The following is a 26,116-nucleotide window of genomic DNA, read 5'->3' as shown; positions in this document are numbered from 1 at the left end:
TCACATGACGGTCACATGATGACCACATGATGGTCACATGATGACGTCATGATGGTCATGTAATGACCTCATGATGACCACATGCTAGTCACATGATGACATCATGTTGGTCACACGATGACCACATGATGGTCACACAATGACCTCATGATGGTCGCAGGATGACAATATGATGGTCGCATGATGACCTTATGATGGTCGCATGATGACCTCATGTTGGTCACATGACCACATGATGGTTGCATAATGACCATATAATGGATGCATGATGACCTCATGATGACCACATGATGACCACATGATGGTCACGTGATGACCACATGTTGGTCACGTGATGACCTCATGTTGGTCAAATGATGACCTCATGATGACCACATGGTGACTACATGATGACCACATGGTGGTAACATGATGACCTCATGATGGTCACATGATGACCAGATGATGGTCACATGATGACCTCATGATGGTCACATGATGACTACATGATGGTCATATGATGACTACCTGATGGTCATATGATGACCTCATGATGTTCACATGATAACCACATAGTGACCTCATGATGGTTGCATAATGACCACATGATGGTAACATTATGGTCACATGATGACCACATGATGACTACATGATGGCCACATGATGGTCACATGATGACGTCATGATGGTCAAATGATGACAACATTATGGCCACAAGATGACGTCATGATGGTCAAATGATGACCTCATGATGGTCACATGATGACCACAATACTGACTTTATGTCCTTTAGTAACGGGGGCCACTTTGATGAGGATGATGATGACATCATGTTGGTCACACGATGACCTCATGATGGTCACATGATGACCACATGATGGTCACATGATGACCTCATGATGGTCGCATGATGACCATACGATGGTCGCATGGTGACCATATGATGGTCGCAAGATGACCTCATGTTGGTCACATGATGACCACATGTTGGTGACATGATGACTACATGATGGTCACATGATGACCTCATGATGGTCACATGATGACTACAGGATGGTCACATAATGACTATATGATGGTCATATGATGACTACCTGATGGTCACATGATGACCCCATAATGGTCGCATGATGGTCACATGATGACCTCATGATGGTCACATGATGACCACATGATGGTCACATGATGACCACATGTTGGTGACATGATGACCACATGTTGGTCACATGATGACCTCATGATGGTCACATGATGACCACATGACGGTCACATGATGGTCACATGATGACCACATGATGGTCACATGATGACGTCATGATGGTCATGTAATGACCTCATGATGACCACATGCTAGTCACATGATGACATCATGTTGGTCACACGATGACCACATGATGGTCACACAATGACCTCATGATGGTCGCAGGATGACAATATGATGGTCGCATGATGACCTTATGACGGTCGCATGATGACCTCATGTTGGTCACATGACCACATGATGGTTGCATAATGACCATATAATGGATGCATGATGACCTCATGATGACCACATGATGACCACATGATGGTCACGTGATGACCACATGTTGGTCACGTGATGACCTCATGTTGGTCAAATGATGACCTCATGATGACCACATGGTGACTACATGATGACCACATGGTGGTAACATGATGACCTCATGATGGTCACATGATGACCAGATGATGGTCACATGATGACCTCATGATGGTCACGTAATGACCTCATGATGACGACATGATGGTCACATGATGACCACATTATGACTACATGAGGTCACATGATGACTACATGATGGTCACATGATGACCACATTATGACTACATGAGGTCACATGATGACTACATGATGTCACGTGATGACAACATTATGGCCACAAGATGACGTCATGATGGTCAAATGATGACCTCATGATGGTCACATGATGACCACAATACTGACTTTATGTCCTTTAGTAACGGGGGCCACTTTGATGAGGATGATGATGACATCATGTTGGTCACACGATGACCTCATGATGGTCACATGATGACCACATGATGGTCACATGATGACCTCATGATGGTCGCATGATGACCATACGATGGTCGCATGATGACCATATGATGGTCGCAAGATGACCTCATGTTGGTCACATGATGACCACATGTTGGTGACATGATGACTACATGATGGTCACATGATGACCTCATGATGGTCACATGATGACTACAGGATGGTCACATAATGACTATATGATGGTCATATGATGACTACCTGATGGTCACATGATGACCCCATAATGGTCGCATGATGGTCACATGATGACCTCATGATGGTCACATGATGACCACATGATGGTCACATGATGACCACATGTTGGTGACATGATGACCTCATGTTGGTCACATGATGACCTCATGATGGTCACATGATGACCACATGACGGTCACATGATGGTCACATGATGACCACATGATGGTCACATGATGACGTCATGATGGTCATGTAATGACCTCATGACGACCACATGCTAGTCACATGATGACATCATGTTGGTCACACGATGACCACATGATGGTCACACAATGACCTCATGATGGTCGCAGGATGACAATATGATGGTCGCATGATGACCTTATGATGGTCGCATGATGACATCATGTTGGTCACATGACCACATGATGGTTGCATAATGACCATATAATGGATGCATGATGACCTCATGATGACCACATGATGGCCACGTGATGGTCACGTGATGACCACATGTTGGTCACGTGATGACCTCATGTTGGTCAAATGATGACCTCATGATGACCACATGGTGACTACATGATGACCACATGGTGGTAACATGATGACCTCATGATGGTCACATGATGACCAGATGATGGTCACATGATGACCTCATGATGGTCACGTAATGACCTCATGATGACGACATGATGGTCACATGATGACCACATTATGACTACATGAGGTCACATGATGACTACATGATGGTCACATGATGACCACATTATGACTACATGAGGTCACATGATGACTACATGATGTCACGTGATGACCTCATGATGGTCAAATGATGACCTCATGATGACTACATGATGACCACATGATGTCACATGATGAGCTCAGGATGGTCACATGATGACCTCATGATGACCACGTGATGGTCACATGATGACCACATGATGTCACATAATGACCTCATGATGACTACATGATGGTCACATGATGACTACATGATGTTCTCATGATGGTCACATGATGACCACATGATGACTACATGATGGCCACATGATGGTCACATGATGACGTCATGATGGTCAAATGATGACAACATTATGGCCACAAGATGACGTCATGATGGTCAAATGATGACCTCATGATGGTCACATGATGACCTCATGATGGTCGCATGATGACCATACGATGGTCGCATGATGACCATATGATGGTCGCAAGATGACCTCGTGTTGGTCACATGATGACCACATGTTGGTGACATGATGACTACATGATGGTCACATGATGACCTCATGATGGTCACATGATGACTACAGGATGGTCACATAATGACTATATGATGGTCATATGATGACTACCTGATGGTCACATGATGACCCCATAATGGTCGCATGATGGTCACATGATGACCTCATGATGGTCACATGATGACCACATGTTGGTGACATGATGACTACATGATGGTCACATGATGACCTCATGATGGTCACATGATGACTACAGGATGGTCACATAATGACTATATGATGGTCATATGATGACTACCTGATGGTCACATGATGACCCCATAATGGTCGCATGATGGTCACATGATGACCTCATGATGGTCACATGATGACCACATGATGGTCACATGATGACCACATGTTGGTGACATGATGACCACATGTTGGTCACATGATGACCTCATGATGGTCACATGATGACCACATGACGGTCACATGATGGTCACATGATGACCACATGGTGGTCACATGATGACGTCATGATGGTCATGTAATGACCTCATGATGACCACATGCTAGTCACATGATGACATCATGTTGGTCACACGATGACCACATGATGGTCACACAATGACCTCATGATGGTCGCAGGATGACAATATGATGGTCGCATGATGACCTTATGATGGTCGCATGATGACCTCATGTTGGTCACATGACCACATGATGGTTGCATAATGACCATATAATGGATGCATGATGACCTCATGATGACCACATGATGACCACATGATGGTCACGTGATGACCACAATACTGACTTTATGTCCTTTAGTAACGGGGGCCACTTTGATGAGGATGATGATGACATCATGTTGGTCACACGATGACCTCATGATGGTCACATGATGACCACATGATGGTCACATGATGACCTCATGATGGTCGCATGATGACCATACGATGGTCGCATGATGACCATATGATGGTCGCAAGATGACCTCATGTTGGTCACATGATGACCACATGTTGGTGACATGATGACCACATGATGGTCACATGATGACGTCATGATGGTCATGTAATGACCTCATGATGACCACATGCTAGTCACATGATGACATCATGTTGGTCACACGATGACCACATGATGGTCACACAATGACCTCATGATGGTCACAGGATGACAATATGATGGTTGCATGATGACCTTATGATGGTCGCATGATGACCTCATGTTGGTCACATGACCACATAATGGTTGCATAATGACCATATAATGGATGCATGATGACCTCATGATGACCACATGATGGTCACGTGATGACCACATGTTGGTCACGTGATGACCTCATGTTGGTCAAATGATGACCACATGGTGACTACATGATGACCACATGGTGGTAACATGATGACCTCATGATGGTCACATGATGACCAGATGATGGTCACATGATGACCTCATGATGGTCACATGATGACTACATGATGGTCATATGATGACTACCTGATGGTCATATGATGACCTCATGATGTTCACATGATAACCACATAGTGACCTCATGATGGTTGCATAATGACCACATGATGGTAACATTATGGTCACATGATGACCACATGATGGCCACATGATGGTCACATGATGACGTCATGATGGTCAAATGATGACAACATTATGGCCACAAGATGACGTCATGATGGTCAAATGATGACCTCATGATGGTCACATGATGACCACAATACTGACTTTATGTCCTTTAGTAACGGGGGCCACTTTGATGAGGATGATGATGACATCATGTTGGTCACACGATGACCTCATGATGGTCACATGATGACCACATGATGGTCACATGATGACCTCATGATGGTCGCATGATGACCATACGATGGTCGCATGATGACCATATGATGGTCGCAAGATGACCTCATGTTGGTCACATGATGACCACATGTTGGTGACATGATGACTACATGATGGTCACATGATGACCACATGTTGGTGACATGATGACTACATGATGGTCACATGATGACCTCATGATGGTCACATGATGACTACAGGATGGTCACATAATGACTATATGATGATCATATGATGACTACCTGATGGTCACATGATGACCCCATAATGGTCGCATGATGGTCACATGATGACCTCATGATGGTCACATGATGACCACATGATGGTCACATGATGACCACATGTTGGTGACATGATGACCACATGTTGGTCACATGATGACCTCATGATGGTCACATGACGGTCACATGATGGTCACATGATGACCACATGATGGTCACATGATGACGTCATGATGGTCATGTAATGACCTCATGATGACCACATGCTAGTCAAATGATGACATCATGTTGGTCACACGATGACCACATGATGGTCACACAATGACCTCATGATGGTCGCAGGATGACAATATGATGGTCGCATGATGACCTCATGTTGGTCACATGACCACATGATGGTTGCATAATGACCATATAATGGATGCATGATGACCTCATGATGACCACATGATGGTCACGTGATGACCACATGATGGTCACATGATGACATCATGATGGTCATGTAATGACCTCATGATGACCACATGCTAGTCACATGATGACATCATGTTGGTCACACGATGACCACATGATGGTCACACAATGACCTCATGATGGTCGCAGGATGACAATATGATGGTCGCATGATGACCTCATGTTGGTCACATGACCACATGATGGTTGCATAATGACCATATAATGGATGCATGATGACCTCATGATGACCACATGATGACCACATGATGGTCACGTGATTACCACATGATGGTCACATGATGACCTCATGATGGTCACATGATGACTACATGATGGTCATATGATGACTACCTGATGGTCATATGATGACCTCATGATGTTCACATGATAACCACATAGTGACCTCATGATGGTTGCATAATGACCACATGATGGTAACATTATGGTCACATGATGACCACATGATGACTACATGATGGCCACATGATGGTCACATGATGACGTCATGATGGTCAAATGATGACAACATTATGGCCACAAGATGACGTCATGATGGTCAAATGATGACCTCATGATGGTCACATGATGACCACAATACTGACTTTATGTTCTTTAGTAACGGGGGCCACTTTGATGAGGATGATGATGACATCATGTTGGTCACACGATGACCTCATGATGGTCACATGATGACCACATGATGGTCACATGATGACCTCATGATGGTCGCATGATGACCATACGATGGTCGCATGATGACCATATGATGGTCGCAAGATGACCTCATGTTGGTCACATGATGACCACATGTTGGTGACATGATGACTACATGATGGTCACATGATGACCTCATGATGGTCGCATGATGACCATACGATGGTCGCATGATGACCATATGATGGTCGCAAGATGACCTCATGTTGGTCACATGATGACCACATGTTGGTGACATGATGACTACATGATGGTCACATGATGACCTCATGATGGTCACATGATGACTACAGGATGGTCACATAATGACTATATGATGGTCATATGATGACTACCTGATGGTCACATGATGACCCCATAATGGTCGCATGATGGTCACATGATGACCTCATGATGGTCACATGATGACCACATGATGGTCATATGATGACCACATGTTGGTGACATGATGACCACATGTTGGTCACATGATGACCTCATGATGGTCACATGATGACCACATGACGGTCACATGATGGTCACATGATGACCACATGATGGTCACATGATGACGTCATGATGGTCATGTAATGACCTCATGATGACCACATGCTAGTCACATGATGACATCATGTTGGTCACACGATGACCACATGATGGTCACACAATGACCTCATGATGGTCGCAGGATGACAATATGATGGTCGCATGATGACCTTATGATGGTCGCATGATGACCTCATGTTGGTCACATGACCACATGATGGTTGCATAATGACCATATAATGGATGCATGATGACCTCATGATGGTCACATGATGACCACAATACTGACTTTATGTCCTTTAGTAACGGGGGCCACTTTGATGAGGATGATGATGACATCATGTTGGTCACACGATGACCTCATGATGGTCACATGATGACCACATGATGGTCACATGATGACCTCATGATGGTCGCATGATGACCATACGATGGTCGCATGATGACCATATGATGGTCGCAAGATGACCTCATATTGGTCACATGATGACCACATGTTGGTGACATGATGACTACATGATGGTCACATGATGACCTCATGATGGTCACATGATGACTACAGGATGGTCACATAATGACTATATGATGGTCATATGATGACTACCTGATGGTCACATGATGACCCCATAATGGTCGCATGATGGTCACATGATGACCTCAAGATGACCTCATGTTGGTCACATGATGACCACATGTTGGTGACATGATGACTACATGATGGTCACATGATGACCTCATGATGGTCGCATGATGACCATACGATGGTCGCATGATGACCATATGATGGTCGCAAGATGACCTCATGTTGGTCACATGATGACCACATGTTGGTGACATGATGACTACATGATGGTCACATGATGACCTCATGATGGTCACATGATGACTACAGGATGGTCACATAATGACTATATGATGGTCATATGATGACTACCTGATGGTCACATGATGACCCCATAATGGTCGCATGATGGTCACATGATGACCTCATGATGGTCACATGATGACCACATGATGGTCACATGATGACCACATGTTGGTGACATGATGACCACATGTTGGTCACATGATGACCTCATGATGGTCACATGATGACCACATGACGGTCACATGATGGTCACATGATGACCACATGATGGTCACATGATGACGTCATGATGGTCATGTAATGACCTCATGATGACCACATGCTAGTCACATGATGACATCATGTTGGTCACACGATGACCACATGATGGTCACACAATGACCTCATGATGGTCGCAGGATGACAATATGATGGTCGCATGATGACCTTATGATGGTCGCATGATGACCTCATGTTGGTCACATGACCACATGATCAATCAATCAATCAATGTTTATTTATATAGCCCTAAATCACAAGTGTCTCGGTTGCATAATGACCATATAATGGATGCATGATGACCTCATGATGACCACATGATGGTCACGTGATGACCACATGTTGGTCACGTGATGACCTCATGTTGGTCAAATGATGACCTCATGATGACCACATGGTGACTACATGATGACCACATGGTGGTAACATGATGACCTCATGATGGTCACATGATGACCAGATGATGGTCACATGATGACCTCATGATGGTCACGTAATGACCTCATGATGACGACATGATGGTCACATGATGACCACATTATGACTACATGAGGTCACATGATGACTACATGATGGTCACATGATGACCACATTATGACTACATGAGGTCACATGATGACTACATGATGTCACGTGATGACCTCATGATGGTCAAATGATGACCTCATGATGACTACATGATTGTCACATGATGACCACATGATGACCACATGACGGTCACATGATGGTCACATGATGACCACATGATGGTCACATGATGACGTCATGATGGTCATGTAATGACCTCATGATGACCACATGCTAGTCACATGATGACATCATGTTGGTCACACGATGACCACATGATGGTCACACAATGACCTCATGATGGTCGCAGGATGACAATATGATGGTCGCATGATGACCTTATGACGGTCGCATGATGACCTCATGTTGGTCACATGACCACATGATGGTTGCATAATGACCATATAATGGATGCATGATGACCTCATGATGACCACATGATGACCACATGATGGTCACGTGATGACCACATGTTGGTCACGTGATGACCTCATGTTGGTCAAATGATGACCTCATGATGACCACATTGTGACTACATGATGACCACATGGTGGTAACATGATGACCTCATGATGGTCACATGATGACCAGATGATGGTCACATGATGACCTCATGATGGTCACGTAATGACCTCATGATGATGACATTATGACTACATGAGGTCACATGATGACTACATGATGGTCACATGATGACTACATGATGGTCATATGATGACTACCTGATGGTCATATGATGACCTCATGATGTTCACATGATAACCACATAGTGACCTCATGATGGTTGCATAATGACCACATGATGGTAACATTATGGTCACATGATGACCACATGATGACTACATGATGGCCACATGATGGTCACATGATGACGTCATGATGGTCAAATGATGACAACATTATGGCCACAAGATGACGTCATGATGGTCAAATGATGACCTCATGATGGTCACATGATGACCACAATACTGACTTTATGTCCTTTAGTAACGGGGGCCACTTTGATGAGGATGATGATGACATCATGTTGGTCACACGATGACCTCATGATGGTCACATGATGACCACATGATGGTCACATGATGACCTCATGATGGTCGCATGATGACCATACGATGGTCGCATGATGACCATATGATGGTCGCAAGATGACCTCATGTTGGTCACATGATGACCACATGTTGGTGACATGATGACTACATGATGGTCACATGATGACCTCATGATGGTCACATGATGACTACAGGATGGTCACATAATGACTATATGATGGTCATATGATGACTACCTGATGGTCACATGATGACCTCATGATGGTCACATGATGACCACATGACGGTCACATGATGGTCACATGATGACCACATGATGGTCACATGATGACGTCATGATGGTCATGTAATGACCTCATGATGACCACATGCTAGTCACATGATGACATCATGTTGGTCACACGATGACCACATGATGGTCACACAATGACCTCATGATGGTCGCAGGATGACAATATGATGGTCGCAGGATGACAATATGATGGTCGCATGATGACCTTATGACGGTCGCATGATGACCTCATGTTGGTCACATGACCACATGATGGTTGCATAATGACCATATAATGGATGCATGATGACCTCATGATGACCACATGATGACCACATGATGGTCACGTGATGACCACATGTTGGTCACGTGATGACCTCATGTTGGTCAAATGATGACCTCATGATGACCACATTGTGACTACATGATGACCACATGGTGGTAACATGATGACCTCATGATGGTCACATGATGACCAGATGATGGTCACATGATGACCTCATGATGGTCACGTAATGACCTCATGATGATGACATTATGACTACATGAGGTCACATGATGACTACATGATGGTCACATGATGACTACATGATGGTCATATGATGACTACCTGATGGTCATATGATGACCTCATGATGTTCACATGATAACCACATAGTGACCTCATGATGGTTGCATAATGACCACATGATGGTAACATTATGGTCACATGATGACCACATGATGACTACATGATGGCCACATGATGGTCACATGATGACGTCATGATGGTCAAATGATGACAACATTATGGCCACAAGATGACGTCATGATGGTCAAATGATGACCTCATGATGGTCACATGATGACCACAATACTGACTTTATGTCCTTTAGTAACGGGGGCCACTTTGATGAGGATGATGATGACATCATGTTGGTCACACGATGACCTCATGATGGTCACATGATGACCACATGATGGTCACATGATGACCTCATGATGGTCGCATGATGACCATACGATGGTCGCATGATGACCATATGATGGTCGCAAGATGACCTCATGTTGGTCACATGATGACCACATGTTGGTGACATGATGACTACATGATGGTCACATGATGACCTCATGATGGTCACATGATGACTACAGGATGGTCACATAATGACTATATGATGGTCATATGATGACTACCTGATGGTCACATGATGACCTCATGATGGTCACATGATGACCACATGACGGTCACATGATGGTCACATGATGACCACATGATGGTCACATGATGACGTCATGATGGTCATGTAATGACCTCATGATGACCACATGCTAGTCACATGATGACATCATGTTGGTCACACGATGACCACATGATGGTCACACAATGACCTCATGATGGTCGCAGGATGACGTCATGATGGTCAAATGATGACAACATTATGGCCACAAGATGACGTCATGATGGTCAAATGATGACCTCATGATGGTCACATGATGACCACAATACTGACTTTATGTCCTTTAGTAACGGGGGCCACTTTGATGAGGATGATGATGACATCATGTTGGTCACACGATGACCTCATGATGGTCACATGATGACGTCATGATGGTCAAATGATGACAACATTATGGCCACAAGATGACGTCATGATGGTCAAATGATGACCTCATGATGGTCACATGATGACCACAATACTGACTTTATGTCCTTTAGTAACGGGGGCCACTTTGATGAGGATGATGATGACATCATGTTGGTCACACGATGACCTCATGTTGGTCACACGATGACCTCATGATGGTCACATGATGACCACATGATGGTCACATGATGACCATACGATGGTCGCATGATGACCATATGATGGTCGCAAGATGACCTCATGTTGGTCACATGATGACCACATGTTGGTGACATGATGACTACATGATGGTCACATGATGACCTCATGATGGTCACATGATGACTACAGGATGGTCACATAATGACTATATGATGGTCATATGATGACTACCTGATGGTCACATGATGACCCCATAATGGTCGCATGATGGTCACATGATGACCTCATGATGGTCACATGATGACCACATGATGGTCACATGATGACCACATGTTGGTGACATGATGACCACATGTTGGTCACATGATGACCTCATGATGGTCACATGATGACCACATGACGGTCACATGATGGTCACATGACGGTCACATGATGGTCACATGATGACGTCATGATGGTCATGTAATGACCTCATGATGGTCGCATGATGACCATACGATGGTCGCATGATGACCATATGATGGTCGCAAGATGACCTCATGTTGGTCACATGATGACCACATGTTGGTGACATGATGACTACATGATGGTCACATGATGACCTCATGATGGTCACATGATGACTACAGGATGGTCACATAATGACTATATGATGGTCATATGATGACTACCTGATGGTCACATGATGACCCCATAATGGTCGCATGATGGTCACATGATGACCTCATGATGGTCACATGATGACCACATGATGGTCACATGATGACCACATGTTGGTGACATGATGACCACATGTTGGTCACATGATGACCTCATGATGGTCACATGACGGTCACATGATGGTCACATGATGACCACATGATGGTCACATGATGACGTCATGATGGTCATGTAATGACCTCATGATGACCACATGCTAGTCACATGATGACATCATGTTGGTCACACGATGACCACATGATGGTCACACAATGACCTCATGATGGTCGCAGGATGACAATATGATGGTCGCATGATGACCTTATGATGGTCGCATGATGACCTCATGTTGGTCACATGACCACATGATGGTTGCATAATGACCATATAATGGATGCATGATGACCTCATGATGACCACATGATGACCACATGATGGTCACGTGATGACCACATGTTGGTCACGTGATGACCTCATGTTGGTCAAATGATGACCTCATGATGACCACATGGTGACTACATGATGACCACATGGTGGTAACATGATGACCTCATGATGGTCACATGATGACCAGATGATGGTCACATGATGACCTCATGATGGTCACGTAATGACCTCATGATGACGACATGATGGTCACATGATGACCACATTATGACTACATGAGGTCACATGATGACTACATGATGTCACGTGATGACCTCATGATGGTCAAATGATGACCTCATGATGACTACATGATTGTCACATGATGACCACATGATGACCACATGATGTCACATGATGAGCTCAGGATGGTCACATGATGACCTCATGATGACCACGTGATGGTCACATGATGACCACATGATGTCACATAATGACCTCATGATGACTACATGATGGTCACATGATGACTACATGATGTTCTCATGATGGTCACATGATGACTACATGATGGTCTCATGATAGTCACATGATAACCACATGATGGTCACATGATAACTACATGATGGTCACTTGATGACCACTTGATGGTCACATGATGACCTCATGATGGTCACACAATGACCTCATGATGACTACATGATGGTCACATGATGACCTCACGATGGTCACATGATGACCATATAATGACTAGAAGATGACCACATGATGACTACATGATGGTCACATGATGACTACATGACTACATGATGACTACATGATGGTCACATGATGTACATGTTTACAACGCACACCTCACATGCTACACAACTACTTTGAAGGACTTCCCTCTTGGACTTGTCCACTAACACCTTCTGCTGTAGGTCCTCTGCAACAATAGATTCCCCTCCTGGTGACACAACAAATATTCCACAATATCAAGTACCTTTTCAACTGATTAAGAAGTAGATGAATGGAATAGAGGAACATTTCCAGGAACACCCTTGAAGGTAGAAATGTGCCAAAAAAGTAACCCATTTATAACATTTAGAGGAACATTATGAGGAACATCAGGGGGAACATTTAGGACATTTAGAAGGAACGTTTAGAGCAAGGTTATTAGGAACATTTAAAACAACTTTATGAAGAACATCACAGGGAACATTTAGAGCAGGGGTCGGCAACCTTTACCATTCAAAGAGCCATTTTGACCAGTTTCACAAATTAAAGAAAACAATGGGAGCCACAAAACTCTTTTGAAATTTAAAATGAAATAACACTGCATATAAAGTTTTTTTTTTGCTTTGTGCTATATGTGTAAACCAGGGGTCTCAGACACACGGCCCGCACCTTAATATGAAAATGTAATGTTAGTGCGGCCCGCGAGTTTTATATGAATGGCGCTTGACAGCGTCATACTTGCCGACCCTCACGATTTTTCCGGGAGACTACAAATTTCAGTGCAACTATTCTCTCGAAAGACTGCTGATTTTCACCCAATCAACAATAAAAAGGGCGTGCCGTGATGGCACAGCGTTTAACGCCCTCAACAACCTGTACAAATAGCGTGCCGGCCCAGTCACTCGTTGTATGCAACTTCTGCTTGCCCACGTGAGTGACAGCAAGGCATACTTGATCAACGACCACACAGGTTACACTGACTGTGGCCGTATAAAACAACTTTAACACTCTTACTAATATGCGCCACACTGTGAACCCACACCAAACAAGAATGACAAACACATTTCGGGAGAACATCTGCACCGTAACACAACATAAACACAACAGAACAAATACCCATGCATCCCTAACTCTTCCGGGCTACATTATACACCCTCCGCTACCACCAAACCCCGCCCACCTCAACCGACGCACGGAGGGAGGGGTTGGGGGGCTTGATGTGTGGGGGAGCATGGTTGGGGGGGTGGGGTTTGGTGGTAGCCATCCATCCATCCATCTTCTTCCGCTTATCCGAGGTCGGGTCGCGGGGGCAGCAGCTTAAGCAGGGAAGCCCAGACTTCCCTCTCCCCAGCCACTTCGTCCAGCTCCTCCCGGGGGATCCCGAGGCGTTCCCAGGCCAGCCGGGAGAGATAGTATTCCCAGCGTGTCCTGGGTCTTCCCCGTGGCCTCCTACCGGTCGGACGTGCCCGAAACACCTTCCTAGGGAGGCGTTCGGGTGGCATCCTGACCAGATGCCCGAACCACCTCATCTGGCTCCTCTCGATGTGGAGGAGCAGCGGCTTTACTTTGAGCTCCCCCCGAATGACAGAGCTTCTCACCCTATCTCTAAGGGAGAGCCCCGCCACTCGGCGGAGGAAACTCATTTCGGCCGCTTGTACCCGTGATCTTGTCCTTTCGGTCATGACCCAAAGCTCATGACCATAGGTGAGGATGGGAACGTAGATCGACCGGTAAATCGAGAGCTTTGCCTTCCGGCTCAGCTCCTTCTTCACTACAACGGATCGATACAGTGTCCGCATTACTGAAGACGCCGCACCGATCCGCCTGTCGATCTCACGATCCACTCTTCCCCCACTCGTGAACAAGACTCCGAGGTACTTGAACTCCTCCACTTGGGGCAAGATCTCCTCCCCAACCCGGAGATGGCACTCCACCCTTTTCCGGGCGAGAACCATGGACTCGGACTTGGAGGTGCTGATTCCCATCCCAGTCGCTTCACACTCAGCTGCGAACCGATCCAGTGAGAGCTGAAGATCTTGGCTGGAGGAAGCCATCAGGACCACATCATCTGGAAATAGCAGAGACCTAATCCTGCAGCCACCAAACCAGATACCCTCAACGCCCTGACTGCGCCTAGAAATTCTGTCCATAAAGGTTATGAACAGAATCGGTGACAAAGGGCAGCCTTGGCGGAGTCCAACCCTCACTGGAAACGTGTCCGACTTACTGCCGGCAATGCGGACCAAGCTCTGACACTGATTATACAGGGAGCGAACTGCCACAATAAGACAGTCCGTTACCCCATACTCTCTGAGCACTCCCCACAGGACTTCCCGGGGTACACGGTCGAATGCCTTCTCCAAGTCCACAAAGCACATGTAGACTGGTTGGGCAAACTCCCATGCACCCTCAAGGACCCTGCCGAGAGTATAGAGCTGGTCCACAGTTCCACGACCAGGACGAAAACCACACTGTTGTTGGTGGTAGCGGTGGTGTATAATGTAGCCCGGAAGAGATAGGGCTGCATGGGATTCTGGGTATTTGTTCTGTTGTGTTTATGTTGTGTTACGTTGCGGATGTTCTCCCGAAATGTGTTTGTCATTCTTGTTTGGTTTTGGTTCACAGTGTGGCGCATATTTGTAAGAGTGTTAAAGTTGTTTTATACGGCCACCGTCAGTGTAACCTGTGTGGCTGTTGAGCAAGTACGCCTTGCTGTCACTTACGTGTGCAAACAGAAGCTGCGTACAACAAAAGGCTGGGCTGGCACGCTGTTTGTACAGGTTGTAGAGGGCGTTAAATGCTGTACCATCACGGCACGCCCTTATTATTATTGTTAGGGCGAAAATCGGAGGATATTTGCCCCGGGAGATTTCTGGGAGAGGCACTGAAATCCGGAAGTCTCCCGGGAAAATCGGGAGGGTCGGCAAGTATGCAGCTGAGCCGCATCAGAGTGGTCAAAGAGCCGCATGCGGTCCGGAGCGGCGGGTTGCCGACCCCCGATTTAGAGGAACATCTTGAGGAAGGTGTTCCTCACTACACTGCAACGTGTAGTGTTGCAGTGTAGTGAGTGAAGTGATTTATTCTAGAAGTTTCTGCAGACAAGACTGACGCCCTCACATGACCCTTCTGTGTCTCTCCGTAGAAGTTGATGAGCTCTCATTCGGAAAAGCTCTTGGAGGTGGAGCTTGAGCTCCGCTCTCTCACTTTGCTCAGAGAGGAGCTGGATAAGCTCCGCCTGTCGCTGGATAGCGTCCGCAGCAGACTCTGCGCCCTGGAGCAAGGAGGACGCTCGGGCGGCGGCACGCTGACCTTGGGTCAGGACGCACATGGCGGAGGATGGCGGCGAGGGCGGAAGCCCTAACTCTGTCCGTCTGTCTGCAGCCTCCCTGGAGACGCAGCTGCATCGCCATGGCGACATGCTGAGCGTGCACGACATCCGGCTGGCGGACATGGACCTGCGCTTCCAGGTGCTGGAGACGGCCAGCTACAACGGCACGCTGATCTGGAAGATCCGCGACTACAAGAGACGGAAACAGGAAGCGGTGGCGGCCAAAACGCTGTCCTTGTACTCGCAGCCCTTCTACACAGGCTACTTCGGCTACAAGATGTGTGCGCGCGTCTACCTGAACGGGGACGGCATGGGCAAGGGCACGCACTTGTCCCTCTTCTTTGTGGTGATGAGGGGCGAGTACGACGCTCTGCTGCCTTGGCCCTTCAAGCAGAAGGTACCCACACCACCGCTTGGAGTGCTTCGCCAAAATACATGGACTCTGTCTCCGTCCTTAAAGGTCAACCTCATGCTGATGGACCAAGGTCCCGCCAGGAAACACCTGGGCGACGCCTTCAAACCCGACCCCAACAGTAGCAGCTTCAGACGTCCTGCGGCCGAGATGAACATCGCCTCGGGGTGTCCTCTCTTCGTGTCCCAGAGTGTCCTGGAGTCTGCCAGCTACATCAAGGATGACACCATCTTCATCAAGGTACTGCATGTACAAGGACTAACTACATCAAAGTACTACATGTACAAGTACTAACTACATCAAGGACCACACCATCTTCATCAAGGTACTACATGTACAAGTACTAACTACATAAAGGTACTACACCTAATACTACATGTACAAGTATTAACTACATCAAGGACCACACCATGTTCATCAAGGTAGTACATGTACAAGTACTAACTTTCACTGCAATAAGGCGCTTTTGGTAGCCATCCATAAGCTTCTGGTTGAGTTTTTGAAAACTCCTCCTTACAAATTTGGTGCAGTTCAGCTAAATTTGTTGGTTTTCTGACAGCATTGTCCACACGTTTAAGTCAGGACTTTGGGAAGGCCATTCTAAAACCTTAATTCTAGCCTGATTTAGCCATTCCTTTACCACTTTTGACGTGTGTTTGGGTTCATTGTTCTGTTGGAACACCCAACTGCGCCCAAGACCCAACTGATGATTTTAGGTGGTCCTGAAGAATTTGGAGATAATCCTCCTTTTTTTATTGTCCCATTTAAAGCACCAGTTCCATTGGCAGAAAAACAGGCACAGAGCATAATAATACCACCACCATGCTTAATGGTAGGAATGGTGTTTCTGGGATTAAAGGCCTCACCTTTTCTCCTCCAAACATATTGCTGGGTATTGTGGCCAAACAGCTCAACTTTTGTTTCATCTGACCACAGAACTTTCCTCCAGAAGGTCTTATCTTTGTCCATGTCATGTCACATGTATACGTATACATATAAATGTATGTACCGGTATGCTGAATACAGTAAGTATGTAGTACTTCTATATATATATATATATATATATATATATATATATATATATATATACAACTATGTGTCTACAAGTATATATATATATATATATATATATATATATATATATATATATATATATATATATATATATATATATATATATATATATATATATATACATATATCAAGGTACTACAAAGGTACTACCCTCACAAGCACCACCATACACCACACATATATATATATATATATATATATATATATATATATATATATATATATATATATGTATGTGTGGGGAAAAAAATCACAAGACTATTTCATCTCTACAGGCCTGTTTCATGAGGGGGGGTACCCTCAATCATCAGGAGATTTTAATGGGAGCATTCGCATACCATGGTTTATATAGGGCACAGAGTGGGTGGGTACAGGCTGGCCTAGGGGCGTGGTGATTGGCTCATGTGTTACCTAGGAGGTGTTTCCGTCTATGGCGGCATGCTGTTACAATTTCGCTGCGCTTGTTGAGGGATGACAGGTCTGGACGGTAGATAATAAACAGTTTCTCTTTCAAGCATAGGTTGCATCTTTTATTACCACTATTGTAAGGTGTGCTGGATGCAAGAATTTGCCATGTTATTGAATATTCAACATTATTGTCTTTGAGGTCCCAAATGTGTTTGCTGAGTTCTGTGGTATTTCGCAGGTTTTTGTTCCTGAAAGAAGCCTTGTGATTGTTCCATCTGGTTTTGAATTCACCCTCGGTTAATCCTACATATGTGTCGGATGTGTTAATGTCCTTGCGTATTACCTTAGATTGGTAGACAACTGATGTTTGTAAGCACCCCCCGTTGAGGGGGCAATCAGGTTTCTTTCGACAGTTACATGCTTTGTTGATTTTGGAGTCGCTCTGTCTGGGGGTCGACGGCTCATTTGCAATTGTTTTGTTGTGGTTTGAGATGATTTGTCGTATATTGTTCATGCAGCTGTAGCTCAATTTAATGTTGTTCTTGTTGAATACTTTTCTTAGGGTGTTGTCTTTGGGAAAGTGTTTGTCAATCAGATTGAGGAATTTGTGTCCAATGTTCGTTGAGACGTTTTTGCTGTATGGGGGGTTGTACCAGATGATGTCGTTTCGTTTTCTGTTCTTTTTTGGCTGGTTTCCTGGCGTGGGTTCATAGGTGAGGGTGAAATTGTATCCGCTTTCATCAAGGGCTTTTTGGTACGGGGGGGTTGCTTGGTCAAATTCAGCTTTGCTAGATGACAGCATCGATAGCCTTTTATTGATTCCGGTAGGTATTCTTTTCGTGGTGGTGGGTGGGTGGTTGCTGTCATGGTGCACGTATTGGAGTGTTGTGTTGGGTTTCGTGAATGGTTGGTAGCTGTTATTTCTCAGGTTGAAAGTGACGTCAAGGAAGTTGACGGTTTGCTTGTTGGCTTCAATCGTGATCCGTAGGCCGTTCTCTTTGAAAATTTGGCATATGCGCTTCTTGGTATTCTCGCTGCTCCTTGGCGAGGCGCGACACACTGCCAGTCCGTCATCACGGTAAATACCAAGGTTCAGATTGAGGCTAGCGAGCTGGGAGAGGAGGAAACTCCCAACGAGTTCACACGTTTCTGCTCCGTCAAAACTTCCCATAGTGACGTCAAATGTTGCATTGTTCTTTTTTTGCCATATATATATATATATATATATATATATATATATACAAACCCCGTTTCCATATGAGTTGGGAAATTGTGTTAGATGTAAATATAAACGGAATACAATGATTTGCAAATCCTTTTCAACCCATATTCAATTGAATGCACTACAAAGACAAGATATTTGATGTTCAAACTCATAAGCTTTAGTTGTTTTTTTTGCAAATAATAATTAACTTAGAATTTCATGGCTGCAACACGTGCCAAAGTAGTTGGGAAAGGGCATGTTCACCACTGTGTTACATGGCATTTCCTTTTAACAACACTCAGTAAACGTTTGGGAACTGAGGAGACACATTTTTAAGCTTCTCAGGTGGAATTCTTTCCCATTCTTGCTTGATGTACAGCTTAAGTTGTTCAACAGTCCGGGGGTCTCCGTTGTGGTATTTTAGGCTTCATAATGCGCCACACATTTTCAATGGGAGACAGGTCTGGACTACAGGCAGGCCTGTCTAGTACCCGCACTCTTTTACTATGAAGCCACGTTGATGTAACACGTGGCTTGGCATTGTCTTGCTGAAATAAGCAGGGGCGTCCATGGTAACGTTGCTTGGATGGCAACATATGTTGCTCCAAAATCTGTATGTCCATTTCAGCATTAATGGCGCCTTCACAGATGTGTAAGTTACCCATGTCTTGGGCACTAATACACCCCATACCATCACAGATGCTGGCTTTTACACTTTGCGCCTATAACAATCCGGATGGTTCTTTTCCTCTTTGGTCCGGAGGACACGACGTCCACAGTTTCCAAAAACAATTTGAAATGTGGACTCGTCAGACCATAGAACACTTTTCCACTTTGTATCAGTCCATCTTAGATGAGCTCAGGCCCAGCGAAGCCGACGGCGTTTCTGGGTGTTGTTGATAAACGGTTTTCGCCTTGCATAGGAGAGATTTAACTTGCACTTACAGATGTAGCGACCAACTGTAGTTACAACAGTGGGTTTCTGAAGTGTTCCTGAGCCCATGTGGTGATATCCTTTACACACTGATGTCGCTTGTCGATGCAGTACAGCCTGAGGGATCGAAGGTCACAGGCTTAGCTGCTTACGTGCAGTGATTTCTTCAGATTCTCTGAACCCTTTGATGATATTACGGACCGTAGATGGTGAAATCCCTAAATTCGTTGCAATAGCTGGTTGAGAAAGGTTTTTCTTAAACTGTTCAACAATTTGCTCACGCATTTGTTGACAAAGTGGTGACCCTCGCCCCATCCTTGTTTGTGAATGACTGAGCATTTCATGGAATCTACTTTTATACCCAATCATGGCACCCACCTGTTCCCAATTTGCCTGTTCACCTGTGGGATGTTCCAAATAAGTGTTTGATGAGCATTCCTCAACTTTATCAGTATTTATTGCCACCTTTTCCAACTTCTTTGTCACGTGTTGCTGGCATCAAATTCTAAAGTTAATGATTATTTGCAAAAAAAAAAAGTTTATCAGTTTGAACATCAAATATGTTGTCTTTGTAGCATATTCAACTGAATATGGGTTGAAAATGATTTGCAAATCATTGTATTCCGTTTATATTTACCCATCCATCCATCCATCTTCTTCCGCTTATCCGAGGTCGGGTCGCGGGGGCAGCAGCTTAAGCAGGGAAGCCCAGACTTCCCTCTCCCCAGCCACTTTGTCCAGCTCTTCCTGTGGGACCCCGAGGCGTTCCCAGGCCAGCCGGGAGACATAGTCTTCCCAACGTGTCCTGGGTCTTCCCCGCGGCCTCCTACCGGTCGGACGTGCCCTAAACACCTCCCTAGGGAGGCGTTCGGGTGGCATCCTGACCAGATGCCCGAACCACCTCATCTGGCTCCTCTCGATGTGGAGGAGCAGCGGCTTTACTTTGAGCTCCTCCCGGATGGCAGAGCTTCTCACCCTATCTCTAAGGGAGAGCCCTGCCACCCGGCGGAGGAAACTCATTTCGGCCGCTTGTACCCGTGATCTTGTCCTTTCGGTCATAACCCAAAGCTCATGACCATAGGTGAGGATGGGAACGTAGATTGACCGGTAAATTGAGAGCTTTGCCTTCCGGCTCAGCTCCTTCTTCACCACAACGGATCGATACAGCGTCCGCATTACTGAAGACGCCGCACCGATCTCACGATCCACTCTTCCCTCACTCGTGAACAAGACTCCGAGGTACTTGAACTCCTCCACTTGGGGCAAGATCTCCTCCCCAACCCGGAGATGGCACTCCACCCTTTTCCGGGCGAGAACCATGGACTCGGACTTGGAGGTGCTGATTCTCATCCCAGTCGCTTCACACTCAGCTGCGAACCGATCCAGTGAGAGCTGAAGATCCTGGCCAGATGAAGCCATCAGGACCACATCATCTGCAAAAAGCAGAGACCTAATCCTGCAGCCACCAAACCAGATCCCCTCAACGCCATGACTGCGCCTAGAAATTCTGTCCATAAAAGTTATGAACAGAATCGGTGACAAAGGGCAGCCTTGGCGGAGTCCAACCCTCACTGGAAACGTGTCCGACTTACTACCGGCAATGCGGACCAAGCTCTGGCACTGATCATACAGGGAGCGGACTGCCACAATCAGACAGTCCGATACCCCGTACTCTCTGAGCACTCCCCACAGGACTTCCCGAGGGACACGGTCGAATGCCTTCTCCAAGTCCACAAAACACATGTAGACTGGTTGGGCAAACTCCCATGCACCCTCAAGGACCCTGCCGAGAGTATAGAGCTGGTCCACAGTTCCACGACCAGGACAAAAACCACACTGTTCCTCCTGAATCCGAGGTTCGACTATCCGGCGTAGCCTCCTCTCCAGTACACCTGAATAGACCTTACCGGGAAGGCTGAGGAGTGTGATCCCACGATAGTTAGAACACACCCTCCGGTTCCCCTTCTTAAAGAGAGGAACCACCACCCCGGTCTGCCAATCCAGTGGTACCGCCCCCGATGTCCACGCGATGCTGCAGAGTCTTGTCAACCAAGACAGCCCCACAGCATCCAGAGCCTTAAGGAACTCCGGGCGGATCTCATCTACCCCCGGGGCCTTGCCACCGAGGAGTTTTTTAACTACCTCAGCAACCTCAGCCCCAGAAATAGGAGAGCCCACCACAGACTCCCCAGGCACTGCTTCCTCATAGGAAGACGTGTTGGTGGGATTGAGGAGGTCTTCGAAGTATTCCCTCCACCGATCCACAACATCCGCAGTCGAGGTCAGCAGAACACCATCCTCGCCATACACGGTGTTGATAGTGCACTGCTTTCCCTTCCTGAGGCGGCGGATGGTGGTCCAGAATTGCTTCGAAGCCGTCCGGAAGTCGTTTTCCATGGCCTCACCGAACTCCTCCCATGTCCGAGTTTTTGCCTCTGCGACCGCTGAAGCCGCACACCGCTTGGCCTGTCGGTACTTATCCGCTGCCTCAGGAGTCCTATGAGCCAAAAGAACCCGATAGGACTCCTTCTTCAGCTTGACGGCATCCCTCACCGCCGGTGTCCACCAACGGGTTCTAGGATTACCGCCACGACAAGCACCAACTACCTTGCGGCCACAGCTCCAATCAGCCGCCTCGACAATAGAGGCGCGGAACATGGTCCACTCGGACTCAATGTCCAGCACCTCCCTCGTGACATGTTCAAAGTTCTTCCGGAGGTGGGAATTGAAACTCTCTCTGACAGGAGACTCTGCCAGACGTTCCCAGCAAACCCTCACAATGCGTTTGGGCCTGCCAGGTCTGTCCGGCATCCTCCCCCACCATCGCAGCCAACTCACCACCAGGTGGTGATCGGTAGAAAGCTCCGCCCCTCTCTTCACCCGAGTGTCCAAAACATGAGGCCGCAAATCCGATGACACAACTACAAAGTCGATCATGGAACTGCGGTCTAGGGTGTCCTGGTGCCAAGTGCACATATGGACACCCTTATGTTTGAACATGGTGTTCGTTATGGACAATCTGTGACGGGCACAAAAGTCCAATAACATAACACCGCTCGGGTTCAGATCCGGGCAGCCATTCTTCCCAATCACGCCTCTCCAGGTTTCACTGTCGCTGCCAACATGAGCATTGAAGTCCCCCAGTAGAACGAGGGAATCACCCGGGGGAGCACTCTCAAGTACTCCCTCGAGTGAATCCAAAAAGGGTGGGTACTCTGAGCTGCGGTTTGGCGCGTAAGCGCAAACCACAGTCAGGACCCGTTCCCCCACCCGAAGGCGGAGGGAAGCTACCCTCTCGTCCACCGGGTTGAACTCCAACGTACAGGCTCTGAGCCGGGGGGAAACAAGAATTGCCACCCCAGCCCGTCGCCTCTCACTGCCGGCAACGCCAGAGTGGAAGAGAGTCCAGCCCCTCTCGAGAGAACTGGTTCCAGAGCCCTTGCTGTGCGTCGAAGTGAGTCCGACTATATCCAGCCGGAACTTCTCCACCTCGCGCACTAGCTCAGGCTCCTTCCCCCCCAGCGAGGTGACGTTCCACGTCCCAAGAGCTAGCTTCTGTAGCCGAGGATCGGACCGCCAAGTGCCCTGCCCTCGGCTGCCGCCCAGCTCACATCGCACCTGACCTCTATGACCCCTACTATGGGTGGTGAGCCCATTGGAGGGGGGACCCACGTTGCCTCTTCGGGCTGTGCCTGGCCGGGCCCCATGGGGACAGGCCCGGCCACCAGGCGCTCGCCATCGTGCCCCACCTCCGGGCCTGGCTCCAGAGGGGGGCCCCGGTGACCCGCGTCCGGGCAAGGGAAATCTGGGTTCCTTGCTTGTTTTCTTCATAGAGGTCTTCGAGCTGCTCTTTGTCTGATCCCTCACCTAGGACCAGTTTGTCTTGGGAGACCCTACCAGGGGGCATAAAGCCCCCGGACAACATAGCTCCTAGGATCATTGGGACACGCAAACTCCTCTACCACGTTAAGGTGGCAGCTCAGAGAGGAGTGTTTATATTTACATCTAACACAATTTCCCAACTCATATGGAAATAGGGTTTGTATATAGTATGTACGTATGCTGAATACAGTAAGTATCTAATATTTTTACAACTGTGTCTACAAGTATTTATATATATATATATATATATTTTATTTAAAATTTATTTTAATTACAGCAAGGTGGTTTTGCCGCTGGGCCTTAGGCCTGTCGCACCTCCAACGGTGCCTGTGGTGGACTGTGCATGGCAGGGACGTCCTCTTTCCTGAGGCAGGCCTAAACCTGACCGCATACCAGAAAAGGTTTTGCTGCAGGGTCTTCAGCTGGGGACCACCTCTCATTGATGTTTCACCCCTTAGCCCAGAACATCTCCTGGTGGCGGGGCAGTAAACAGGGACATCTCCCTGACACCCCCTGCAGCAAACCTACTCGGATGTTGCTCCCCAAGCCTTCTTGCGTAGTTTCAGCCAGAGCCAGTGGCTAGCTTTCTCTGCTACTTCTGAAAGCTCCTTGGTGGATCTGCTCAGAGTGGCTCCACGTAGTCCTAGGTACTTGAGCAGGAGTGGTGTTGAACCGCCCATAAAGCCTCTGGCTCCCACCTCCACCGGGTACAGCCTCACACTCCATCTACTTTCTCTGCACTCCGCGACCAGGTCTTTTTTCTCTCGTAGGCAGCTTCCAGTCCCTCCTCCCATGGCACTGTCAGCTCAACCAGGAGTACTGACCGCAGCACCACATTTGGTCTTAAGGTGGTGCTGCATATCTCCCGTGGGAACTGAAGCTGCCTACCCAGGTCCACTTCCATCTTCCACGCCGCCCCTGGTGTTAATAGCTTGGCGGGTGGTCTCTTGCTGGAATGTGTCGCAGGTTCCCCCTGCCTGAGGAAGTGGATCCTGCATTGGCTTTCTGCTGGACTCTGGTTCTTTGCCTCCTGCCGACTTTTCTCCAGCACCTCTGCCAGCTT

The 26,116-nt window shown here is 46.8% G+C and overlaps 1 protein-coding gene across 3 annotated transcripts in view; it reads left to right on the top strand.

Moving 5' to 3' along the window:
* Positions 1 to 26,116, top strand: part of traf3 (TNF receptor-associated factor 3) — a 70,776-nt gene that overhangs the window by 42,549 nt on the left and 2,111 nt on the right. For all 3 annotated transcript variants that reach the window (XM_061925202.2, XM_061925203.2, XM_061925201.2), the window contains exons 11-13: positions 16,954 to 17,125; positions 17,193 to 17,536; positions 17,600 to 17,791. In XM_061925202.2, coding sequence (XP_061781186.1) covers positions 16,954 to 17,125; positions 17,193 to 17,536; positions 17,600 to 17,791 — 708 coding nt within the window. The remainder of the gene's footprint in view (positions 1 to 16,953; positions 17,126 to 17,192; positions 17,537 to 17,599; positions 17,792 to 26,116) is intronic.

Source organism: Nerophis lumbriciformis, linkage group LG29 (genome assembly GCF_033978685.3).
Source record: "Nerophis lumbriciformis linkage group LG29, RoL_Nlum_v2.1, whole genome shotgun sequence".
NCBI lineage: Eukaryota > Metazoa > Chordata > Actinopteri > Syngnathiformes > Syngnathidae > Nerophis > Nerophis lumbriciformis.
Note: the sequence above shows the minus strand (reverse complement) of the source record. Positions and strands in the feature narration are given on the sequence as shown.